This window comes from Pituophis catenifer, unplaced genomic scaffold (assembly GCF_029215685.1).
Source record: "Pituophis catenifer annectens isolate HBS135680 unplaced genomic scaffold, rPitCat1.0.hap2 SCAF_14, whole genome shotgun sequence".
In the NCBI taxonomy this organism is placed as follows: domain Eukaryota; kingdom Metazoa; phylum Chordata; class Lepidosauria; order Squamata; family Colubridae; genus Pituophis; species Pituophis catenifer.
Window position 1 is genome coordinate 19,829,248 of NW_027256894.1, and position 26,594 is coordinate 19,855,841.

At 40.4% G+C, this 26,594-nt stretch overlaps 1 protein-coding gene across 2 annotated transcripts in view; it reads left to right on the plus strand.

Moving 5' to 3' along the window:
• NEO1 (neogenin 1) overlaps nt 1-18,054 on the plus strand; it is a 60,993-nt gene extending 42,939 nt beyond the window's left edge. For both annotated transcript variants that reach the window (XM_070953929.1, XM_070953930.1), the window contains exons 13-28: nt 687-831; nt 1,662-1,772; nt 2,140-2,334; nt 2,910-3,005; nt 4,289-4,464; nt 4,610-4,748; nt 4,880-4,987; nt 5,748-5,942; nt 8,385-8,453; nt 8,717-8,861; nt 10,125-10,363; nt 10,472-10,564; nt 12,871-13,029; nt 13,981-14,238; nt 15,397-15,533; nt 16,487-18,054. In XM_070953929.1, the coding sequence (XP_070810030.1) occupies nt 687-831; nt 1,662-1,772; nt 2,140-2,334; nt 2,910-3,005; nt 4,289-4,464; nt 4,610-4,748; nt 4,880-4,987; nt 5,748-5,942; nt 8,385-8,453; nt 8,717-8,861; nt 10,125-10,363; nt 10,472-10,564; nt 12,871-13,029; nt 13,981-14,238; nt 15,397-15,533; nt 16,487-16,570 (2,349 nt within the window). In that variant the 3' untranslated portion in view covers nt 16,571-18,054. The remainder of the gene's footprint in view (nt 1-686; nt 832-1,661; nt 1,773-2,139; nt 2,335-2,909; nt 3,006-4,288; nt 4,465-4,609; nt 4,749-4,879; nt 4,988-5,747; nt 5,943-8,384; nt 8,454-8,716; nt 8,862-10,124; nt 10,364-10,471; nt 10,565-12,870; nt 13,030-13,980; nt 14,239-15,396; nt 15,534-16,486) is intronic.
• The last annotated feature ends 8,540 nt before the right edge of the window (nt 18,055-26,594 follow it).

Genomic DNA, 26,594 nt, shown 5'->3' on the forward strand with positions numbered 1-26,594 from the left:
CCCATAACTCCAGTATATAAAAATACCCTACTTAAAAATATTGCTTATACATGTAATATCAGCATATGCGCACTTCCCTTTCTTAACGGGGTCAAGCTGACCTGAACATCTCAAGAACACAACTTCCTCTAAAAACACAGGAACCACACATTCCGTTCTCATGCTCCTTAAACTGTCAGCTAAATTATATAATCAGGTTATACAGAGTAAAATAAAGCCTTAACATGATTTTAAAATGGCGTAACTTAGGCTATATTGTTTTACAGGAATAACCCTAATTTCTTTATTTCTCACAGCTATAGTTTATAAACTCCCCCCCCCTTTTGGGGGGGGTGTACAGACGACTGGATAAATTCTCAAATTGCATGCTTAAAAGCTGCAGTAAACATTGACTGTACTAGCCCAATGTGCAAATAGTGAAGATTCACCAATGTTGAAGAGTCATGTTAATGTTTCAAAGTATCTTGTAGAAATTATTGACACCTACATATATACAATATTATTTGCAAGTTACATGGTTATTTCCAGGTACATAATTTTAATGTCAGATATTAAGTTCATATATAATGTTTCTAAGTATGTGTAAATTATTTCTTGGACCAGTATAATGGAGATTAATGAAGCATGACAATTTGCCTAATTTAATTTAGAGAATATGATTTATAATGCTGTTTAACTTCCCACAGAACATTATGATGCATTGGCAGCCTCCTCCCACAGGAACACATAATGGGCAAATTACTGGCTATAAGATTCGGTACCGAAAAATGATTCGCAAAAGTGATGTCACCGAAATCATTGTGGGGACACAACTTTCACAGCTCATTGAAGGTGAATAAGTTGGAATTTCCAATCTAATAATAACCTAAACTAACTGCAAGTTTCTTATTTTAGGAAAAGAAGAGGGTCTATTATAAAAATAACCTTCTCTGTCCTTGTAATATTTCTTTTGCTCTTAGTTTTAGTTTATGGGTTCATCACAGATACTGCTTTTTCTGTCAAGCAACCCTAAAGATTGGCGGGTCATTCTTATTTCTGAGGAAGCCTCTCTTTAGTTCTGCCTTCTCTGTCCTTGAAATAAGGCCTAAGCCATCTAGAAATGTCCGCGTAAATCAGATTTATCGGATAAGAATATTTTAATTCACATTTTAAATTGATTTTTTATGCCTTTGTTTAGGTGTTTTGTTTTTATAGAAAATGTTAAGACCACCTGCTGTGGAAATAAATAAAACGAGTAAATCATTTGAAACTCTTAGTCCTTCTATTTGCTGAAGGAAAATTACATATTCTTTTGCCATCGACATACAGGAAAGGTCATTGCAGTGTGTCGGTCCTCTCATGCTTGACAGATAGTAATTTCTGTCAACTGAATCTCTTGGAGTCTTACGGCAAATATTGTTGATTTGTCTTGCTTAGCTGTGGGTTATGCTCCAGCAGCCATCAGGAAGATGAAAGGCCAAAACATAAAGTATCTGTTTAACTAGATCTGTGTCAGCTGTGACTCAAATTATAACTTCGAAATAATAATCACTTGAAGATACTCATTGGGGTACTTCGAAGTAACAGGATAATGGAACTATTGCATACTCTAATTGGAAGCAGAAAGCTTGCTTGCAATTAATATTGAATATTGTATTTCAGTATGATGTGTTCTATACTAGGTTTGGAACGAGGGACCGAGTACAGCTTCCGAGTGGCTGCCTTAACAGTCAATGGGACAGGAATAGCTACGGATTGGATATCGGCAGAAACATTTGAGAGTGACCTTGATGGTATGGATACCAAGTACATGTGTTACGAACGTGAAAGCTTCATGAAAAAATACAGAAATCTTTTCATTCCTTCGTCAAAGGATGATGGGTGGGGGCACATTCAGACATGCAAGATTCTGTCAGCAAAAGTAGTCTTGACATTAGCATTGGCTACTTAGTCTGGTCTACTTTATAAGGCTGATAAATTATTTTATTTATTTTTTATTCATTTATTAAAGTTTTGTGCCACCCATCTCCTCAATAAGGTGACTCTATGTGGATATAATCATCTAAATAACTCAGTGACATCTCTTAAAAGTAAATACGTCTTTCAGGTTTATTATTTCTTGTCTTAATCCGTTTAATTAATAAGTTCTCTTCTTTTTAGAAACTCGTGTTCCAGAAGTGCCAAGTTCGTTGCATGTCCGTCCACTTGTAACTAGTATTGTTGTCAGCTGGACTCCACCGGAAAACCAGAACATTGTGGTCAGAGGCTATGCCATAGGGTATGGCGTAGGCAGTCCCCACGCTCAGACCATCAAGGTGGATTATAAGCAACGATACTACACTATTGAAAATTTGGGTAATTACACAAGATTATAATCTGATACTTTGCTAAGTAACAATATAGCAATAGCACTTGGATTTATATCCCACTTCACAGTGCTCTACAGCCCTCTCTAAGCTGTTTACAGAGTCAACCTCTTGCCCCCAACAATCTGGGTCCTCATTTTACCCACTTTGGAAGGATGGAAGGCTGAGGCAACCTTGAGTCTGGTGAGATTTGAACTGCCAAATTGTAGGCAGCCGGCAGGCAGCAGAATTAGCCTGGAGTACTGCACTCTTAACCACTGTACCACTGCGGCTCATCTATATAAAATATAAAATCAATGCTGATCAAAATGCTTGCTTTTTATGTCTTCATTTGGTATTATAAATGTTCTACCTCTATATTCACTCTAGATTTCATGATGTTTGGAAATAATAGCAAAATGGATGTTAAATTTCTTTCATTTTTGTTGTGATGCCTGAGTTAATATGATAAACCTGAGGACATTTTATATGAATCTTGAACTATCTCTGAAAACAGATGTTTCTGTAGCGCTAAAGAATCTTGTGTTTAATACATACTAATAGAGTTAATTTTTTTTCTTTCAGATCCCAGTTCCCATTATGTGATAACTTTGAAAGCCTATAACAACGTTGGTGAAGGAATCCCTCTTTATGAGAGTGCAGTGACTAGAGCCTATACAGGTAAAGATGGGAACAGCCTAGATGGTTTAACCAAAAAATATATTGAAATACAAACTGTTTCTAGTTTGCTGGTGGCTTGTTTCTTTGTTCCGTGTTCAGAGATAATTTGCTGAACTGTCTTCCGAACAATGACTTTGAAATCTGGATCAGTGATTTCCTGATTTCCTTTATAACCCTTCTGTAAATTCGGGACTTTGGCCATGGCACTGATTATACATTCTTAAATTTGTTTGCTGAGCTTCCCAATCTACAGTATTATAATTGTAAGCATGTCAGTCAACAGCAAGTTATGTTTTTCAGTACTGTGTGTTTTTATCACTCTTTAAATGACCAGTTGGACAAAAAAAAAAATAAACTTTTAAACATTGTAGAGAGGTCAATCAATCAATCAGAATAGAGCGGGGCTTGGAGGTCATCTAGTCCAACCCGCTACTCAAGCAGGAGTCTATAGAATTTGAGACAAGTGGCTGTCCAGTCCCTTCTTTAAAAACTCCAGTGCTGAAGCAGCCACAACTTCAGAAGGCAAAAGCTGTTCCACTAGTTAATTGTTCTCCCTGTTAGGAAGTTTCTCCTTAATTCCAGGTTGCTTCTCTCCTTGATTAGTTTCCATCCATTGTTTCTTGTCTGGCCTTCTGGAGCTTTGGAAAATAAGTACCATAGTTTGAAAGAAAACACTGATTTGGTATTTTATTGTTGGGCTGGTTGTTTTTTGTTGTTTTTTGCTAGATCCTAGTTCTTACAAAGATATTTTCTGAATGTCTTTCAGCTTGCAGATATGCACTTTCCTTTTAATACTAAATATTAATACTATACTTCTCTATCACTGTCTCTGTTGGATGCTAATTCTACCTTGATTTTAAAGTTGGAATAAATTAATGTTTTAATGCAACTATAATACTGTATATTCTAATTAGTAAACTTTTTCAAATGAATACTGAAGATTTGAAAGTCATTGTCCTTGTTATCTTCGATAACCTACTTAAATGCTAAGTCCTGTGAAATCTGCTGATGCCGTGTTTTTTTAAAAGGTAGCAAAAATAATAGCTGAGAACTTGTTTTGTGGTGCCGTGGTGCCTATTAACTCTGGCTTTTCTCTCTTTTTCTCCACTCCACTCCACTCCTCACCTCTCATTTCATTGTATTGCCCTGCATTCCACCCTTTTGTTTCTATTCACGTATAACGCCACCTTTCTTTTTTATTGCAATACCCCGCATTTTATCCATCAATTCTTTAGACACTTCTGAAGTTGATTTATTTGTTGTTAATGCTCCATACACTCCAGTGCCAGACCCCTCCCCCATGATGCCACCCGTGGGAGTTCAGGCTTCCATCCTGAGCCATGACACCATTCGTATCACCTGGGCAGACAACTCTCTGCCGAAGAACCAGAAGGTTTCGGATGCCCGCTACTACACTGTCCGCTGGAAAACCAACATTCCTGCAAACACAAAGTACAAGGTGAGAAAAATGGTAGATTTACAGGAATTTCGTCCAAACCTCCTGCAATTAAAAAAAGAGATTTCACGTGTGTTTCCGTGAGGGAGGAAGAGAAAGGGAGGAATAGGAACGAAATATTTACCTTTTTGTTTTCTGATTTTCATAGACAGCCAATACAACCACCTTAAGCTTCTTGGTCACCGGCTTAAAACCAAACACGTTATATGAATTCTCTGTCATGGTGACTAAAGGCCGAAGATCAAGCACTTGGAGCATGACAGCACATGGCACGACTTTTGAGCAAGGTATTTGTCACATGAGATGCCCTTTTTTTACAGGATTATGTTGTTCCTTCCTTTGCTTTAACCTTTTTTTTTTATAGAAAACACACTGAAGTATAAAGATCTGTGTCAGTTTAATTTAAATCTTCTTGCAGTTCCCACCTCTCCACCAAAAGATGTAACAGTGGTCAGCAAAGAAGGAAAACCCAGAACTATAATTGTCAACTGGCAACCTCCGTCTGAAGCCAATGGCAAAATTACAGGTGAAATGTCTTTTGGATAAAATACAGTGATGATATGGTTACAACTAAATGGGAAGACAAAATATTAATTACATTGGATACAGCTTTTTATTGATTGTAGTTGCGTAATATTTTTTTGTGGCAAAAGGGATGATTCAGTGGATGCACAACCAAGACAACAGTGCGTATGCATTTGTCACTTGCCTGTGCAAATGCTTTGCATTTCATTTCAGAAAGATACTTCAGAAGATGTAACAGGACTTACATATGTAGTGCTTGTCTCCAACTTCTTAAGTAGCTTCCCACCACTCCAGGCAGAGTTGCACAACAGCTGTGGAGAGCAGCTGCCCAATGTAGGAAAAGAAACAGCTACTTGACAGAGTTGCAAAGAGATGCTATATTTGTGCCCTTGGGTGCTCTGAACCGCTTTGGGGGATTGAATTGGAAGGACTCTACAGCCTTACTACATATGTTTACAAACTGTTACACACTCAAAATTTGCCGGTTTAAGCAACATCTGGAAGAAGGTGTACACGTGGTTGAAGTCTGGGCTAAAAGAAAATCAATGGATGGGGAGGGATGGTCTCACCCTCATTACACACATACACATATGTGCGCACACACACGCACACACACACACACACACACTTTCCTAATGGCAGTAATTCAAAAGACGTGTGTCTTTAGCAGAAGACATTGCAAGAAAATTTGAGACGTGAATTTTTCAGAGCTCGGAAACATGCCTTCATAATTCGCAAACCCTCCTGTTTTTGTTATGCAGGGTACATAATTTACTATAACACCGATGTCAACGCTGAAATTCATGACTGGGTCATTGAACCAGTCGTAGGCAATAGACTGACCCACCAGATTCAAGAGCTGACCCTGGACACAGCGTATTATTTCAAGATCCAAGCTCGGAACTCCAAAGGCATGGGCCCCATGTCAGAGGCAGTACAGTTCAGGACTCCTAAAGGTAAATTGCAAAGAAATGCTGTATTTTTCTGATTTAATGTATGAGACAATCAATGGATGAGGAAAAGGGTTTCAGTTCGTGCTGGGAGCTGTAAAACATTTTTTTAAAAAAATTAATTTTCTATCTGGGATTTTGGCTTTACTTTGCCGTGACCCAGGTGGATGGAAACAAACAGTTGTTAAAACGTTTGCAGTAAAGGATAGGTGGATAGTAATTTTTCTGGTCATTTCTATAGGGTGAAAACCAATAAGCAATAAACGTAAAGGGTATTTTTGTTATCAGCAATATTTTACATATTTCTTGTTTGAGCAGATTGTTTATCAGGCATTGTCCTCATTAGAAGAACTGCTGATTATCTGAACTTGTGCAGCGGAGTGACCTAGAATGTTTTTGTTAGGAAATAAGTTTCTCTGATGTACGTAATGTACTGGCTGATCTGAAGAGCAGCTAATGCTTTCTGAAAAGCTTTAGCACAGGGGTGGGCAACCTCCTCTCTTTGAGAGATGGGATCTCCCAGGATTCATCTTTTGGGAGCTGGATTGTAATCCAAGGCTGATCAAAGCTGACGTGAGAGAAGTCCCGTTTTTCTTTTTTTCTCACGCCTCTTTCCTTCCTTGCTGTTGAGGAAAGCAATTGGTTCCTACACTGCTTCTCAGGCAAAAGTTTGAGAAGCTCTTTGGGCCTTGCAAAGGGTTTTGTCATTAGGTGAAAGCTGCTCACCTACTTTGCCAGTGGCACTCCAAATAGTCCTCAAGTTACAACCATATTCTTTCCATGTCAGTGAATTTTGGTCTCTTGTGTGCTTTTTCCCTTCTGCTTCCCTTGGTAGCGGAATCATCAGATAAAATGTCTAATGATCAAGGTAAACCAATAGATGTGCTTTATGTGTCGTGCTGTCTTTTATGAGTATTACTCTTCTTCTTGCGCTATTAAATGACAGTATTCTTGTGAAATTTTAAAATATCAAAACCTGGAGCTTCTTTTGGTGAACAGCATATTTGCAACCTATGCACCTTTTTTTGTTTTCATCTAGAAGCGAAATTGTTGACAATTAAAACTGCACAATGACTTTTAAATTCTCTGTACATTCTCAGTACATTTCACTCTTTTTAAAAATGAAAATAGTCCATTTAATGGGCAGTATTTTGACTTTTTAATCTTCTAGGGTTTTTTTTTTGTTTACTTTTATAGTATTCCTTTATTTGTTAGAAGGCCTGACAATATGTTGCAACAATGATTTACATATAAATAAATAAGGATTTGTTTGTATACAGTCATCAGAAACGACATACAATAGCTTTACATAAATGAAAGCAAGAAGATAAAGTCCCTCGGTGGCAAAGAATGATTGTATTCATCCAGCCTTGTATTCTCTTTGAAGTGACTCTCTCCCTCCATTTACCTCTTATCAGCCCCCAATGGACAGGAACATCTATCAACTGGAATTTGTCAAGAACTGAATGTTACATCGGTTGTAGAGATCCCTACATGTGATCTGAGCTTTGTTAGAAAGGATTAAGCAGGGGGATAATCATAATGTGCCCACTTCCCTTCCGGATTTAATATGTCTTGAAAATACCTGCCATATCAGTGATTGAGTACGAGCTCTTGTAATATAAGCATTAGGCTCCAGCTGTTCAGAAATGGGGGACAGGGAATTAGAAATAAAAACAAAATTCTTACATGGATAGAAAATTACATTTTGTCTTGTTATCAGAAAAGATTTAGGCTACTACATTATGGTTTGCATATCCGTGATTACAGAGGTATACTCTAGCTATTAATATAATCGGTTTGACATTTTTAAATATATTCTGCAGTCTCTCTCTCTTTCTCTTTCTCTGTCTCTGTGTATGTATGTGGGTGTACTTGGAGAATGCACCTATCTTGGAGGTCAGACAAAAACTCAGCCTCTTTAGAGGGCTTCAGAGACCAATCCTGTTCTTTGATGAGATCACAAAAAGGAGTGCAATTAATTCTTTAAGATGTATTTTAGAGGTGGGGTTTTTTTTAGCGTTTTAGTGGGGATTGAAATAAAAGTATTATGACAATCAAAGTCCCTATTTCCTCCTTTAACTCCCCCCCCCCCCGCAAAAGTCCAAAATTTTTCCACTAAAATTCTTCAGCAAAATAGTCTTAAATTCTCCGCCACAATTTAGGATCATTTTTTTTTTTAAAGGGAGGGCTCTTTTTTATTGCAGATGAGGGTGGTTGGCCTATTAGAACTCTCCTGTTCCCATTCCTATCTTTTACTTTTGGAAAAAACAGTAAACAATTTTCCACTAAAATACTTGGGGCAATGTAATCTCAAGATGAGTAGGTGCTGGAGAGCCAAAAGTTGCCCATCTGTGTAAAACCAAAAGAAAAACATATTAAATTTTAAAAAGTGAACAAGATGAGATAGTCAAAGCCCCTTAACATGGTTAAAATTTTATTTTCCAGCATTGGGATCTGCAGGAAAAGGAAATCGACCAGTGGATGTTGGAACAGATTATAAAACACCCATCAGTGGTAGGTATCTTCTCATCTCTGTTGAGAGCCAAGAGCTTGAAATAATTCATGTTATAATTTCCCCAAAAGATAGCGTGTGTTTTGCAGGTCAATGTCAAAGGCTTATTAGAGAAAAACTCAGCTGAAATTCCCAACAAAGCAGGCTGTATCTCTCACATAATATAGATTTTTATTTAACTTAAGCAATAATTTTCAATTCTTTCATTCCAATCCAAATTACAGCTCTAAAAATCATTTCGGGTAATTTTTGTGTTCTTTCTTAGGAAGCAACAGCCCTCATGGCAGCCCCTCCCCACTAGAATACAATATGCTCCTGATCATAATTGTGTCTGTGGGAGTGATCACCATTGTGGTTGTAGTGATTGTTGCTGTATTTTGCACTCGAAGGACCACCTCTCACCAGAAGAAGTAAGGGTTTGTTTTCAATTGCCCTGTATGTGTGTGTGTGTGTGTGTGTGTGTGTGTGTGTGTGTGTGTGTGTGTGTGACTTTTGCTGGTTTCAGGGATATGGGTATGATTTATAATGAAGGCAAAATAAAAGGTACAATAAAGTTGCACATTGTGCTTTTGTGGACTTAAATTTTAGGGCTTTCTCTCAAAAAGCTCAAGACTTCTCCAATTCTATAAGATGAACAGTGTTGGAGGGTGAACTAGTGTATTCAGATAATACATAATAATAGTTCTAATGCAGTATAGTTGAAACCATTTCAGAGCCATATTTTGGGTGGATGGGTATGTTTTGGGGGCTTTTTTTTTGAGCTGCTCTGCCTCTGTTTCTCCATGGTAGGAACATTTGTCTCTCCCTTCCCTGATAACTTGGCTTCAGGTTTTACTAGGAAAATGCTAATTTGACTGTTTTGGATTTTCCTTATCCAACACCTGGGCAAAACTAGTTGAAGTGGAATTGATCATTTTGACCTCTCTTCAGCAAGAGAAGAGACAATCATGCAAAACTATCAGGCTTCTAGTATTTACTTTTTTCTTTCTGTTTTTTAGCCCAGAAGTAGATCAGATCAGGAAACTGATCATGCAGGAAGACTAAAATTATACTTTTATTGAGATTGGCTATAGTGACAAAAATCTTGAGGTCTTAAGGGCTTCTGGATGACTTCTCCAAGGTCATCTCCATGGCTTCTTCCTTCCCCTTCTGCCTGAAGTGTGGGTGAGGTGATTTTCATTGCTACAGGAATATACCGCAGCTACTGGCAGGACAGTTCTCGGTATTTAAGTTCAGCAGAAGTGAAAAGAGGAGCTGTTTGACTTCAGTCTGCTTCTCAGAGCTTGGGAGGTGAAAGTGTTGGTGATACAGAATGGACTAAAATAAGATACACAAGGACACTTGACTTCCCACTATTTTTGGATGAGCCCTTAGAAAGAAAGAGTGAAAATCCTTCATGCACAATAGAAAACATACTAATAAAGGAGAATATTTGTAGCTCAAGGTTGAAATAAGGGGTCCTTGGTGCTCTCTGAGCTGGGCTCTTTGCACTGAGGATGGTACTTAGTTTGGATAATGAAACGTCTGCAAGAAAACAATCCAGCTCAGACCTTCACAAAGACCTTCACAAAACATACTATTGGGCAGCATTATTGTTCACAAAGATACTTTTATGGAAGATAACTCCCTCAGGATAATTGAATAAGTGATTTGTTTTTGTTTTCCTTTTAAAGAAAACGAGCTGCTTGTAAATCTGTGAACGGATCTCATAAATACAAAGGCAATTCCAAGGACGTCAAGCCACCGGATCTTTGGATCCATCACGAGAGGCTAGAGTTGAAGCCTATTGATAAATCCCCAGATCCCAATCCAATCATGACCGACACCCCGATCCCTCGTAACTCCCAAGACATCACCCCCGTGGACAACTCTATGGACAGCAATATTCATCAGAGACGAAACTCCTACAGAGGTGAGATGGCGCTGAGCTTATCGTTAGCTTCATGGCTGAATCTTGTGGTTCTTTCCTAATGTGGAGAGAAAGGCAAGCGGAAGCTGACCTTTGTTCTCCTGAATCCAGGGCATGAGTCAGAGGACAGCATGTCCACCCTCGCAGGAAGAAGAGGGATGCGGCCAAAGATGATGATGCCGTTTGATTCTCAACCTCCTCAACGTAAGTCTAGTTTCAGGGATGACCTCCCAAAGCCACCTTGATTGAGTCAAACATTTCTGGTTCCATCTCATCCATATAAGATTGCCTTGCAGTTCATTTAAAGCAATAGTCCAATGCCCTTATTCTTAAGAGCACTAAATAAACTTCTGGCTAAATAGCCTGTTTACATTTTCCTCTGACATGGACTTTAACCCTCTCTGTTTTTGTAGATTCATCCTGGCAGCAGAAATAAATTTGCCCTGTCCGTCTGTCTGTGTGTCATGTAGATATTCTGAGCAGAATAGCCTGTATTATATCACAGGTTAGACTTAACGCCAGGAAATGAATGGCCTTGGACTTTTCACCTTAGTATAGGGATGTAATTTCTGGATCTCCATAGCGATATGCTAATGACAAGCCTAGTGGATTTAAATAACAAATATTGCCAGCTAAATGGAATTTGCACAGCCATCGTATATGGATGGCAGGTCCAGGAGATGTCATGTGCAATTGAGGGCTCTATCAATTTAATCTATTTAAGTATTATGGGGGTAGATAAATGCCAGAACCATAGAAATCAGTGCCAAGGCTGCATTTGCAAATTAGCCAGATCCTGCTAATACACGAGTAGTAGAAGAAGCTGAAGAAAATAGTTTTTCTTTCAGCAGAGTTAGTTGAGATCCTCCGTTTATCGTAACTGATATAATTATGGCGATGCCATACTAATTTGTATGTCATGAAATTGCGAAGATTTTAGACTGTTTTATTTATCTTTGAAAGACCTGGGCATGTGCTAGAGAGAAACAGATGTATTTGGGCTGTGAAGGTTACAAGACTGGAGGTGAAGAAGGGAGCAAGTTTATGCTTGATGGTTCCTCACTCAGGGCGGTGAAACAGTAAGAAAAATATTTTGAGAAATTGAGGCAAGGAGAAGATGCCTATAACTAATTAATCACTGTGATTTAAAAGGTATTTCAGAAACACTGACGATGATAAAAATCCCAATCTTATGCTTCTCTTCATGAAGGGGAACCATTTTTATATGCAATATTCAGACCAAGGTGGACTGTGAGGGTGGGCATATTTTACAAAATGATTTTTCTCACCAATAGTGTAAGAAAACTTTCATTATTCCAAGATGAGATGTTTGAAATGCTTCATAATTTTACAAATCCTTTCCCGTTGCTTTTTTCCTCAGTCTTAATAAAGGGAGATCAATAACATTGCTTCCTTTTCAGAGATTATTTCTTCCTATCATAGTGTTCTGTTAATGCAGTTGGTTCTTTTTACTGGAAAAAGAAGCTTCATTATGGCCAAAGGCTGGCATAGAATAATAGAACCAATAACATGAGAATGGTTGAGTTACTGAGTTTGTTGTAAGCAATCCTCTTTATTTTATTCCAATCTGCAATACATCAAAACTACTCATTACAAAATACATTGCAGGTTTATCATTTATCATGGTCTCACAACTATATTCCCTTCCATTGGCAGTATGGGAACAGTGAATTAAGCTTTCATTGGGTTTTTATTTTAAAAGCTCTATGTTTACATATGTTAAAGAATAGCTTAACTAAAGCAAGCAGAAAGTAATGGATCTGCAGCCAGCTACATTAAAACCTAGGATTTCTCGTTGATTTCAACACAGGAATTGATCTACACAGATAGTGAAAATATGATCCTCTAAGGTTACTTAAAGATCGGAAATTTATAAATGAACTCAGCAGTAGCATGAGTGCAGAAACTGTGAACTGAAGGGAAATTGTAATATCAATGTTTTATTTGCTTGCCAGATTACAAGTACTGTTAGTGTGTTTCTGTACACTTTAAATCAAGCTAATAAACCTACAATTTTATGTTGAGTAATGCACACAATTACTTTTACATAATACCATAAAGTTGGAAACACTTTGTTCAAAATTACCCATTCCTAATTATGATCCAACGCATAGCTGCCAAGTCATCCTCAGATATCATAATTCCTCTTTGCTCACATATAGCGGAAACTTCAGTTTTGATAATCTGTGCTTCAATCTCACGTCTCACCTCAACCAGTAAGTTTCCTTTCAAGCAAATCTGATGCTCTTCCGCAGCCCAAACAGCCAGCATCTGCAATTCTTGCTTCCTAATGTTTGCATCCCTGGAAATTTCTTGACAGAATAGTACCTCTTCTTCTAGGAATCTGGAACCGGGCGTCCTAGTCTCTCTGTCTGTTTGTTTCAATGCATTTTTGTTGATGAAAGTGGGGGAGGGGGGGCTTCACTTCGGCCCGCATGCCGGTTGGTCTTGTGTTAAGCTTTTTTTTTCTGTCTTATGTTCATTCGCAGCTGTGGTTAGTGCTCATCCCATCCATTCCCTTGATAACCCTCACCATCATTTCCACTCCGGCAACCTCGCTTCTCCAACCTGCAACTATCTCCATCATCAGGCAAACCTATGGCCAGTTGGCACATCTGTGTCCCATTCAGACAGGGCTAATTCCACAGGTGAGAAGAACGATCCGTTTTTGGAGGTCCACCATTGGCAAAAAGAACCATGAGGAACAGAGCCTCATATGATCTAATTGCAAATATCAAACGACATGTTTTGGGTGGCCGTCTCTAACCCAAACCGAAGTCAGAAGGTTGTATCTACTGGTTGAACTAATTGTGTGTTCCTTTTTCCTTTTGCCATAGCACACATTGTAGATGGACTTGATTTGTTTTGCTGCACTTTGTTCCATTGGAGTCAAATTAGCCCTCTAGACACTCTAAGCTCTGAGAATAAGGTTGTCCTTTTTGTGTTTTTAGTGAATGGCGCACTTAAGCCTTCAGAATTTTATTTAATCTTAGATCTGATGGTAATTCGGTTTCTCTGGTGAGAATTTAGATTTGCATAATTCGCTCTCTTTATTATTAAAGCTGCAAATAATGACTCTGAAGTGAGAATACTCCCTTATTTAATTGTAGAGCGCTAGTAGCTTCTGATTTAATTTCCATCATCAAGAGGACCCATTTTGCATCGAATATGGAAAAACTAACAGCTTAGAGGTATCTATACCTAGAATTAATAAAAACCACTTGAAAGCTAGGCAATTAAGAAATCTCCAGACAGTTCACTAAAGGATGAATCAGTTAGCAAATTCAGTGGTGATTTAGAAAGCTGAATATATTGTTTGTTTTGTTTTGAGTCAATGCTAAACTTTTTTCAAAACAAATTAACTCTTTATAGAGCCTAAATAAAAAGCATAAAACTTTAGCATCAGTGTAGAGTTATGTATAAGTGCTAACTAAGTGAGTTTTGGGGTGACTTTCTCATTCTCTCAGTTTGTTGGCCTTCTTTGGAACTAAAGAGAATTTGTGACCCAACTAACGCCATTGAAGGCGCCTGGCATTTTCAGGGACTCTCTGAGGTTGAAAAGTTAAAGCTAACAGTTTATTTCCTTCCCTCATCTCCAGAATCTGTTCGAAATACACCTAGCACAGATACCATGCCAGCATCTTCATCTCAGACATGTTGTGCCGACCACCAAGAGCCAGAGAGTGCTTCAGCATCCTACCTGCCCAGTACCCAGGAAGAGGAGACAAGCCAGAACCTGCCCACTGCCCATGTCCGTCCCTCTCATCCTCTGAAGAGTTTCGCTGTGCCAGCCGTCCCGCCCACTGGCAGCACTTATGACCCTGCCTTGCCAAGCACACCTTTATTATCACAGCAAGGTGAGTACGGGAGAGTGAAAATTGAATGGAGGGGGAGATAGGTGAGCGATACCCTTAACGTGATCTTCTAGGTCAGCGTTTTCTTTTTCTAAACTTCCCGAATTCCCCAGCCAGCACGTGTGGAGTTGAAGTCCTCACATCTCAAAATTTGCCAAATGTGAAAAACCCTGATCTAGAGGCAAATGTCACAGCTTCTTTGAAGTTTTTGGCAGCTGCAACAAAATCACAATTACTCTAGAACACGGGTGTCAAACTCACGGCCCGTGGACCAGATGTGTCACACGCTGGTCACACCCACCCCCATTTTAGCGAAGGGGGGGAAAGTTGCAATACATCACATGATGACAATGTGTCATCGCAAGCTTGACACCCCTGCTCTGGAAGGTCAGCTTACAGAGATATGTGGTGGTATGGTGGTTAAAGTGCAGTATTGCAGGCAAACTCTGCCCACAGCCAGGAGTTCGATCCTGATCGGCTTAAGGTTGACTCAGCCTTCCATCCTTTCGAGGTCAGTAAAATGAGAATCCAGATTGTTGGGGGCAATAGGATGATATTGTAAACCGCTTAGAGAGAGCTGTGAAGCACCGTGAAGCGATATATAAGTGCTATTGCTATTAAGTGGTTCCTGTTCTTCCTTCCCAGCAGCCAAGAGGGTTCATTAAAGCAAGGAAGAAGATGATTGTGGCATTGCAATTGAAACACCATCCTTGTGTATACCTATGGCTGATTGATGTGTGATGTGTATACAAAAGGGGAGGGGTTTGGATCATGATGCCACAGTTGCCATCTTTCCTGCTTTGACTTTCCCTGGGAAAAATCATACTCCCAAATGAAGTTCCCTGCAAAACACCCATGAAATCTAGCATCATATATAGCTGCTTTCCCAGTATTATCCTTAGGGCCTCTGCGGATTATGTTCATTCAGGACTTGTAAATAACAATCTTAATCTTTGGCTTCTTAGTTCAGAATTTCAATAATAATAGTTTTCATTGATTTGTAGTTTTCTGGTTGTGGGCAGACTTGGTATAGAATCAAAACCTGAAAATAGTTTGATTGCATCTGCCTGTATTTAATAGCAACAAACCTGGTTTGTTATCAACATGCTATTACATATGTTTGTCAATTAAAAGATTGACCATGATTATAATTGTGTCAAGCTTCTAGCCATCCAGTTCATTCAGTGAAGACAGCATCAATTGGAACTCTAGGAAGGACTCGGCCTCCAATGCCAGTCGTAGTCCCGAGTGCCCCTGAAGTGCAGGAAACCACAAGGATGCTTGAAGACACAGAAAGTGTAAGTGTGCTTAAATGTAAAAATAAATGTACATGAATGTAAAAATAATAGTAATGAGGCCCTTCCACTGCACACAGTAAGCAGAAAGAAAATAGACCAAATACAGATAGTTCTCGACTTATAAAACACAAGTGGAACCAGAATTTCCATTGAATCCTCCATTGCTAAGCAAGGAAGTTGTTAAGTGAGTAACATCCAGTTTTACAACCTTTTTGGCATGTTTATTAAGCAAATCACTTTGGCTGTTCAGTGAACCACACCGTCATTAAGGAAAGCCAGCTCCGCACATTGACTTGCTTGTCAAAAGCCAGCCAGCCAGCCGGGAAGTTCGCAAATGCTGTCATAAGTTTTTTTTTTTTCCAGTGCCATTGTAACTCTGAATGGTTGCTGCACAAAAACTTGTAAGTCAAGGAATACTGCATCCAGTTTTGGTCACCACGATATAAAAAAGATGTGGAGACTCTAGAAAGAGTACAGAGAAGAACAACAAAGATGATTAGGGGACTGGAGGCTAAAACATATGAAGAACGGTTACAGGAACTGGAGAAATTTCCCAATAGTTAGAACAATTAATAAGTGAAACAACTTGCCTCCAGAAGTTGTGAATGCTCCAACAGTAGAAATTTTTAAGAAGAGGTTGGATAACTATTTGTCTGAAGTGGTGTGGGGTTTCCTGCCTGGGCAGGGGGTTGGACTAGAAGACCTCCAAGGTCCCTTCTCTGTTATTCTATTCTATTCTATTCTATTCTATTCTATTCTATTCTATTCTATTCTATTCTATTCTATTCTATTCTATTCTATTCTATTCTATTCTAAACTGCTTAGAGAGTGCTGTTAAGCACTGCGAGCGGTACGTAAGTCTACGTGCTATTGCTGTTTGGCCGCTATCCTCCTTTCTCTTTCTCAAACAAGGTGGCTCATCTTGCCCAATAACCCTATTAAATCTCCTGCAGAATTACGAACCGGATGAACTCACCAAAGAGATGGCCCACCTGGAAGGACTAATGAAGGACCTTAACGCCATCACCACAGCGTGATCACCTTCCCCAAGGAATGACTCCAAACCACGGGCCTTGGGACTTCGCCTTGGAGCACAAGGAAATGTATAAAGACTAGGGGACAGCACAGAAAGAGACCTGCCCACCAGCTGCAGCACCACCGAGGCCCCTTCCGGTTAACCAAGTGGCTCTTCTAAGTCATTGGCCTGAAACGAACCTCTTTGAGGGTTGTTGGGATTTCCGCTTCTCTGTTGCGATGCTGATGCTGATATGAACCAGGAGTGGGACGACGTCTCAGGCTGACGAAATCTAGCATCCAGACAAAGTTAGCATTCATCGGAGGCAGCTTTTGTCTCGGTGCTGCAACCTTCCCTGCTTTTTTCAGTGTTGGACATTCACATTTATGTACAATTTTATTTGTGTGTTTTTATTTTATTGTATCTTTTTTTTTATTAAAAAATGTAACCTGACAGAAAAAGAAAAAAGAAATTTGTGTTGTTTCCCCCTCCAAAGCCTAGACGTCCGTCCGATTGCTTGTTCTATTGTGTATACCAGAATTCATTGCCAGTGTGGATTGTTCCGTTCATTTGTTCGTTCGGATTTCTTTTTCTTTTTTTAAAAGCACGTTTAATTCTGTCACCTTCCAGCAGTTGTAATCCATGGCCTTGGGATATGCTGCATTGCCTTTTTGTAAGCTTTTTTTATTTTTATATTATGATAATTCAGAAAGCCTGACTAGTTCCTTTCTCATCACTGTGAGGTTAACTATCTGTTTGGATTGAAATGTAACATGGAGGAAACGTTTTTTAAAAAATTATTTTGAGCGTTTTCATTGCAGGAGTCGAATAAGTAAGCCTTGGGCTGGGAGCCACAGAGTGGTAGAAAGCTTCATTGTTTACAGGGACAATGCAACGCAGTGTTATCCATCGGACTCGTTTAAGCCATCCCCTGCAATATGTCCAGTTGTGACTTAAATTATTATTATTATGAGTAATTTCCCCGATCTTGGAAAAAGTAACACAGTATTCTGACGGATGGCTGCGATGTAACTCTTATCTGCAATTATTCACTTTTGTCATTGCCTCTGTCCGTCCAAGGCCTTACCAAAACAGAAAGTGAGCAGCGCACCTGTGGCTCCGAAGATATCGTATCAACCAGCCCCGATTCATCAAAGGGAATTGCAAAAAATAGAATGAAGACTTAAAAGTTGCCGTCTCCTTTGTAAATTCATCCTTTAGTCCAGGGGTGTCCAACCTTGGCGACTTTAAGGCTTGTGGCTGGGGAATTCTGGGAGTTGAAGTCCACAAAGCTGAAAGTCGCCAAAGTTGGAAGCCTTGCTTTAGTCTCTTTCTTGCCAATTGCAAAGGGTGTTCCATTGAGCAAAACTCTCTCAAATGTTGGGCCCTTTAAGCTCAGATACCACAATGTATCTTAGCAATCCAGCTCTAATTATTTGAATGTTTGATTTCAAAGTTGTGTCCTTCTGGGTATTGGCATTGAAGTGGGAGTTTTATTCCAGATACTTTAGCATACAATGATCAGACATAAGCTATGACTCATAAACATAGTTTATGCTTGATTGTTGTAGGCTAAAGTATCTGGAATAAAACTCTCTGTAGGTGTAGATCATCTTCAAGGTTTTGGGGAATACTTCCAGTGTTGAACCACAATCAAAGCAAATTAACTTTGCAGGAGAGAGGGGGGGAAATGTAGGTGTGTATGTTTGTGACTCAGGTGCTGCCCGAGCCGGTAGAAGAAAGGGGTGGGTTGGGAGAGATAAATAAATTCCTAATAAACTGGTAAAATTGCATTTTCTCTTTGTGTTTGCTGCCCATAATCATACTGTTCTCTGTCATCTTCTATGATAAACATGCTAAAAAAAGTAATATTTGCTTTTTTTACCGGCTCATGGTTGACTTGGCCTTCCATCCTTCTGAGGTCGGTAAAATGAGAATCCAAATTGCTGGGTAGGCAATAGGTTGACACTGAAACCGCGTAGAGAGAGAAGGCTGTAAAGCCCCGTGAAGCGATATATAAGTTTTAAGTGCTATTGCTGTTGTTCCAAGTCCATTGATAACAAGATTTTATGATAGGATGGGATCAGTTAGAGATTTTGAAAGTTCTTTTAATTTCCTATATGATCAAAAAGCTTGGATTGCATGTTGCTAGCAATTCAAGTTTAGAGTCCCCTGGCTTATGTTATCTCCAATTGTACAGAGAAGAGATTATTTTTAGGAGCAAGTAAGAAGAGAGCTACATCACCGTCTTTATGTCCGTCTCATTTATCATTTTCCCCCACAGTGTTTTCCTTCCTTCCCTTCCAACTCAGCTTTCGTTTGCACCGATGAGCTGAAATGGATTCATTTGCTCCTGTTTAGCATGAACGTTAAGAACTGCCACGCTGAATCCAAACAAGCCATCTATTTTTTAAAAGAATGTTTTTTGCAATTATATAAGAAGTGCCATGAAAACTCACAAGTAGACCACCTTACTCAGTGCTCTGTCTTCCAACAGTAACCCTCAGAGACAATTCATGCTGTTTACGCTTAGGGTGTAAATTTCTGCCCACCACGTCTTTTCATCCTAGTGAGTTAATGTAATCCTCCTGTTTGCTTGGAGGTGAAGCAATTAATAATAAAAAGGGTGACCAGCTTTTAATTAAATCCGAGGAGTGGAAAGATTCACACCTCGACCTGCATCTAGATGTCTTCTGTATGCATTTTTGGAGGTTGGAGAGCAGTTTCCCTACTAGAAGGGAAGGTCTCTTCCCCCCGCCCCCACCCCTTCTCCACCCTCACAAACCAGAAGCATCTTTTTAAAAGACTCTTTTGCCTCATTAGAAGATGTTAAAAGAGGACGTTAAAACACCCAGATGTGTACCAATGTTGAAATTTTCTGAATCAAACTGTAGGAACGTGACCTAAAAGTTGTGTGTCCGTCAGGGTGAGTGACAGTAATCAGCGCCACCCTACGGCGGAAGGCAAGACAGGCATGTAGAAGGTCAATGACATTAGCTGGGTCTTCTGGTGGCCCAAAGTGTTTTTTGTATGACCATTTGTCATTGTACAGATCCTTTTTCATAGCCAAGAGTATGAAGTCTTTTCTATCTTCGGAGTTCTCGCCGCATCCAGTGAATTTAATTGGCGCGCACACGCTGCTCCCGCAGATGTGTGCCTTTCTCTCTTACTAGACCCAAAGAAGCATCACCTTGTATATTCAGTATTCCTCCCATTGGTGGGTTCTTGTTATATTCTACTATATTGCTACTTTCGTAGAACATCAAGAATCATGTTGTTGATAACAGACGCCATGAGTCTGGGGGAGGGGGTGGGATGGGGTGGGGAATATTTTTAATAATAAAGCAACTGTTCAGAGTTGGTTTTTTAAAGGTTGAATCAAAAAAAAATAATAATAAAACATTTATTCAAGCCAGTGTATAATAATGTATTGCACTTTTTACATTTTAACACTGTTTTTTTACATATCTTGTGATTTTAAATTTGCGACATTGTGTATCTTGTAGCCTCATGGCTGCGCTGTGCAGCTTCCTCCACTTGAATAAACGGGGTGGGGGTGGGATGAGGGGCTGGGGGGGTGGGAGGGCAGAAGAGACTCCTGTATATGGCTTTACAGTTCTGATGTAGGAGAATTCTGAAGACTGCTGTAAACTTCTACCTTTCTGTACATTATTTTTCTGTAGTATTTGTTGTATACTCTCTACATTTTTAATACTGTCATGTTTATTATTTGGTATTGGATATCCAATACACCTTTTTTTAAAAATCTAAACCCAGTTCGGATTTTGTCAAGAGTTTTTGTTGGTTGGTTTTAATAGTTTGCCTTCCCGTTTTAGCAGCCTCACCTGCTATGAGAAGATCAGGATGGAAACATCTTAGTTTAGAGCTGCTGCTGTGAGTGACAGGATCATAACTCTCTTTAAGTGGGCATGATATACGTGAATCATTACTAACAATTTTAAGGGTTTAATATAGGAATCCCTAGTGCCGCGTAACGGGGTGAACTCCTGTGACTTGTCCCAGCTTCTGCCAACCTAGCAGTTCGAAAGCAGGTAAAAAAAGCAAGTGGAAAAATAGGGGCCACCTTTGGTGGGAAGGTAACAGAGTTCCGTGCGCCTTTGGCGTTGAGTCATGCCAGCCACATGACCACGGAGACGTCTTTGGACAGCGCTGGCTCTTTGGCTTTGAAACGGAGATGAGCACCGCCCCCTAGAGTCGGGAATGACTAGCACATATGTGCGAGGGGAACCTTTACCTTTACCTTTTTAAGGAATACAGTTTTATGTCTGTTTCAGAAATCATCCACCCACCCTCTAAGGTAAATAAATCCCTAGGGTTATACAGTAACTCTATAACTCTGGCCTTGCAGGTGAGCATTAAACCGCCAGCTTAATGGAGAAAGGGGAGGGGAGGAAAGGGAAGGAAAAGGAAAGGAAAGGAAAGGAAAGGAAAGGAAAGGAAAGGAAAGGGAAAGGAAGAAGTAAAGGAAATAAAGGGAGAAGGAAAAGAGGTAAAGGGAGAAGGAAAAGGGAAAGAAGTAAAGGAAAGGGAGAAAGAAAGGACGGAAAGGGAGAAGGAAGGCAAGAAAGGGAGAAGGGAAAGGGAGAAGGAAAGGAAAGAGAGGGAGAAGGAAAGGAAAGAAAGGGAGAGGGAAAAGGGAAAGAAGGAAAGAGTGAGAAGGAAGGATGGAAAGGGAGAAGGAAAAGAGGGAAAGGAAGAGAAGGAAAGAAAAGAAAGGGAAAGGGAGAAAGGAAGGAAAGGAAGAGAGAAACAAGGAGAGAAGTTCAGGTCACAACAACTTGAAGCTTGCTGATTTAGACAAGGCTCATCTCTCATCTATTAATTTCTCTGTCAGGCTGGTATTTAATTAGCCCTGGTCTCCCAGCTGTTAAGCCTTAGCTGAGGCTCCATCCTCTGCTGTGTTGTCACAGCAACTGGTATTTTAAGTGCTCCACATTTTTCTTTTTTCTTTTTTTTTAATTTTGGTGCGCTTGAAGCAAACCCCATCTCCATTGCTATTCAAAATGCAAGGGTCAGAACCCTTGAAGGGGGTTAGGTGGAAGGGGTGGAGAAGCACATGGGGCAGAGGTAGAGTCTCGTGAGTTTGCCTGTACCTGGCTGCAGAGCCAGCATATTCAAGGACCAGGGCAGCCGCAGAAACCACCGGGGATCTCCCCATTTGTTACTAAATTCAATATTGTCCTTTTTGGAAAGACGTTTCTGCCCTCTTGTGGTTGCAATGGTAATGTTTGCAATTCAGGTTCCTAGTCCACAGGCACCTGAATTGGCATTCAAAGCCAGGAGGGAGAGATGATCTTGGCTACCAGAAGGCAGCTTCCACCTTTACAATCCAATGGGTTTTGGCTCAAGAAGCAATGGATGGAAACTGTCCCCATTTATTCCTATCCATTCCCTGTATTCATACTCATGTTTATATCTGTTATCCTATACGTGCTTGACAAATAAATTAAAAAGGAGAGAAGCAACCTAGAACTAATTTTCTCCCTCTTTTATAAAAGATTTTTAATTTTTAAATATCTTTTAGTATTTTATACATTCAATTTTAAATTGGTTTTAAAAGTTTGGGGTTTTAAATTTGTCGGGGTCAAAATTATTTAATTTGATTTTATCCTACTTTTAAATTTTGTATGTATGTGTTTTATTGTTTGGCTGTGCACCGCCCTGAGTCCTTCGGGAGTAGGGCGGTATAGAAATAAAATAAAATAAATAAATAAATAAATAAATAAATAAATAAACTAAGGAAAAATTTCCTGACAGTTAGAACAATTAACCAGTGGAACAACTTGCCTCCAGAAGTTGTGAATGCTCCAACACTGGAAGTTTTTAAGAAGAGATTGGATAACCATTTGTCAGAACTGATGTAGGGTTTCCTGCCTAAGTAGGGGGTTGGACTAGAAGACCTCCAAGGTCCCTTCCAACTCTTATTCTGTTACGTGCCTACTCTTATTTCTATGGTGCCATTCTCCAAAACTTTTTGGATTTGGATTTTACGTTTTTGGGTGGGTTTAAAGGGACAATATAACCAAGGTTCCTATTTTGCCTGCACATCCATTAGAAATGAAGAAAACCTATCCTAGAATTTAAAGGGGTGCAGCGAAGGCCTTCCTTAATTTTTCATTCTGGATTTCCTACCATATTAACATTTTTTTTTGCCCTCTTTGTTTTATTCTTATCTTGCTTTCTCCTCTCTTCCTGGATTGTGAGTTCTTAAAAATAACTTCCCTTTTTTTAAAAAAAATAAAATAAATAATAGGCCATGCAAACACGTTTTTTTTTTTTCCTTTCAACCTGTGCATGAATCCTTTGGACAATTTAATGCCCCGGCGCCTGAATCGGTTGCAGAAACCTGGCCTGCTTATCACCTCTTACCGTTGCCATGGAGCTTCGGCAGCTCCCGGGCTGCGGCTCCACTTTGAAGTGGCATCCGTCATGCCAAGGAGACAGAAACAAAAGGGCACTTCGGGGAAATCCCTGCTTGCTTTGTGCAGAGGGAGACGCCGCAACAGCAGCGCTGCTCGCTTGTGGAAATGCCCCCCCCCCCAAAAAAAAGCTAAATTGGAGAATGACAGGATGAAACCAGTGAGGAAAAAAAGAGAGCCCCTTTCCCAGTGAGAGCATTAGAGAGAAGCATCATTAGAAAGAAGGAAAGCTCCTGGTCTACGTGTTCCTACTCAGGCAGAGAATCCATCTGCAGTCTCCAACCTCTGCGGAGCATTGTAACTCAGTAAATCAAAAGCTGTTTAGGATGGATAGGTTACTGTTATGCCCCTGTCGGAGTCTGAATCCGAAGGGGAAGAGGAACGACTGACAGAGAGCAAAAGAATGGCTCTCTTTGCATGCACGCAAAGCACACATTTGGTGCACACTGCGCATGTGCATATGTGTTTGGCGCGCACAAAGTGAACTGGTAGCGAAGCGAACTGGTAGCAGAATTCGGAGCATTTCACCCCTGATCCTTCCCCTGGCTGTTTTTGTACCTGCTCGTCCGACAATCTTAGTAGCTGCCACACTGAATGTATATATCTGTGCACGGACACACACACTCACACTCCTGTAGCTCTTTCATTCGCATTTTTATTAGAAAAAAAAAAGACCTCCCTCTCCCTAGAATACTCTTAAACCTTGAAGGAAGACCAAAGCTTAATTTACATTTCACTTCCCACCTAGCAAAAGCATTTGAAGCAGGAGAAGCTAGCTATATTCTCGGGGCAAACATTCGAAGATTAAGAGGCACATATTAAAGAGTCGATTTCTTGCTCGTCTTTGAAGGAAATATTTTTTTTTCTTTTTCTCTTTTGTGCAAAAAAAAAAAAAAAGAGAGAGAGAGAGAGAGAGACACCCTCCCAATACTATTTTGGTATAAAATGGAGCAAAATATTTAGACAAAGCCCAGGGCTGCCGAAAGAATCAGTGCTATTGTCTCCGTATGGATCTTGGCAACCCTTGAATTGAGGGATCCTTGAATTCCTGACTCCTGCTCTCTGCAGCGGCAGAAAACTTAGAATAACTCGGGAGTTAGAAGCGCAGGACTTCCAAGTGACAATGGCTCTTTTTTCTTCTTCTTCTTCTTCTTCAGGAGATAGCCAGATTCCCAGCATCGTGGGGAAAGGACAGGAAAGGCAAAAGAAGGGGAAGCGGGGAGAAAAAAGGGATAGACATGGATTGATGATACAAAGTGATGAAATCACACCTTGGATGAAAGCTAGCTGCCTACTTGCTTGGTTTATCCAAAGTTTCTCAACCTCGGCGACGTTAAGATGGGTGGGCTTCAACCCCCATGCTGGCTGGGGAATTGTGGGAGTTGAATTGTCCACCCATCTTAATGTCGCCGAGGTTAAGAAACCCTGGTTTTATCTATCATGGGTCAGTATCTTAGGCTCCTGACTCCTTTGGGAAGAGGTAGCCAAACTCCATCTCAGGTGGGTCTCGCAGGGAACTCATAACTTACTTCAGGCTTTGAAGGAACGTGTGTGTTATTGCTCACATCATAGGACCCGTTCAAGTGTCTGGTTTAATAAAAAAAAAATGGCCTAGGGTAGGACTCACACAACCTGGAAATAATAAAAATGAATTTCAGGTCTCAGCTTTTCAAAGGGTTTCGGTTAGTGGTGGGATTCAAATTTTTTTTTACTACATGTTCTTCTAGGCGTGGCTTGGCTTGGTGGGCGTGGCTTGGTGGGCGTGGCAGGGGAAGGATACTATAAAATCTCCATTCCCCCCCCTCCAGGGGAAGGTTATTGCAAAATCCCCATTTCCTCCCGATCAGCTGGGACTCGGGAGGCAGAGAGTAGATGGGGGCGGGGCCAGTCAGAGGTGGTATTTACCGGTTCTCTGAACTACTCAAAATTTCCTCTACCAGTTCTTCAGAACCTGCTGAAGCCCACCTCTGGTTTCGGTATGCATGTGGGTCTCACGGTGTTATTTCATGATGCAGTGATGATTCCTTAGTAATGGCGGAAAGAGGCCGTGGTGTATCTCGCCCAGCTTCTTACAAATTGCTTTTCTAGCTTTTGGATTTCCTTTAGTCATGGAGGAAGAGCAGCTGATCAACTCCCTTAGACATGTACAACTTACAACCACAGTTGAGCCCAACATTTCTGTCGTTAAGTGAGAGGTGGGTTAAGGAGTTTTGCCTCCATCTTTCTTGCCCCGGCTGTTAAGCGAGTTGCACCTGATTTATGACCTTTTTGCCATGCTTAAGCAAACCCCTGCAGTTGTTAAGTGAATCACATGGTCGTTAAGCAAACCCGGCTTCCCTCCTTGACTTTGCTTGTCGGTCGCCCATGGGCAAGGCCGTAATTGGCACTCATACAATCCTACAACCGGTTGTAAATATATTGCCGGTTGCCAAGAGCTTGGATTTTGATCACATGACCCCAGGGGACGCTGCAAGGATTGGTCGTCAATGGCTTTCTCAGGGCTGTTGTAACTTTGAACGGTTGCTAAAACCAATAGTCGTAAGTCAAGGACCACCTGTATTTAAACCCCTTTCCGGTTTTTAATGGACTTCCCTTGTCTCCAAACGTTGGAAGCTCTGAATGTTTGGAGCAGCTTAACGTGCTGATTTTTTTTTCTTGGGTTTTGACATTGGGGGGAAAAGGGAAAAAGTGTCCTTTTCCAGCAAAAATGCAGGAAGATAGAAGGATTATGCTCGTTTTTCAGCTATCGCTTCCATTGGAGAAGAGAACAATAGATGCTCTCCGGAGGAATCAGAAAGTACCATATCTCTGCACCTTTACTGTTGGGGGAGCGTTGAAATCTAGATCAGGACTTCCGATCTTCCCACTAAAGTGTGACATTTTTGCTAGGAACCTGGAGGTATTTTAATTTCCACCACTGCTTCAAGGTTTGGTTGAATCAACTTCACATCCCTCAAGGGAACAAGGATTGTCTGAAATGGGTAGAGGGTTGGACTAGAAGACCTTCAAGGTCCCTTCCGACTCTGTCATCCTGTTATTTTGTCCACACCACTGGAAGTTTTAAAGAAGAGATTGACAGAAAATCCCCTTTTGTCTTCTCATCCTTATTTTGTATCAAGATCTCATCTGAAGTCCCAAAGGTGCTTTTTGTTCCCAAGAGGCAGCTGGACTTTCTGTTTTTTTCTTTTGAAGACGTTTCACTTCTCCTCCAAGAAGCTTCTTCAGCTCTGACTGGATGGTGACGAACGGAAGGATTTATATTCCTTTGCAGACAGCTGGTCATTTGCATCCTTTTTAGAGAGTCGTGGAGGCCGCCTGGAGGTTTTTCTGTGTCCCCCTGAGGAAATCCTTCCATTCCCCACCATCCGGTCAGAGTTGAAGAAGCTTTTTGGATGAGAAGCAGGGGTGAAATGCTCCCGGTTCGGACCGGATCGCCCAATCCGGTAGCGATGGTGACGGGCGGTTTTTTCTACAACCTCTTCCGACAAAAAAATGCTTTTAAAAGTAAAAAAAAAAGCGTCTGATGATCGCACAGCTCAGCTGGGATCCTCAGAGGCTTTTCAAAGCATTTTTTTCTGCAACCTCTTGGTGGAAGAGGTGGTAAAA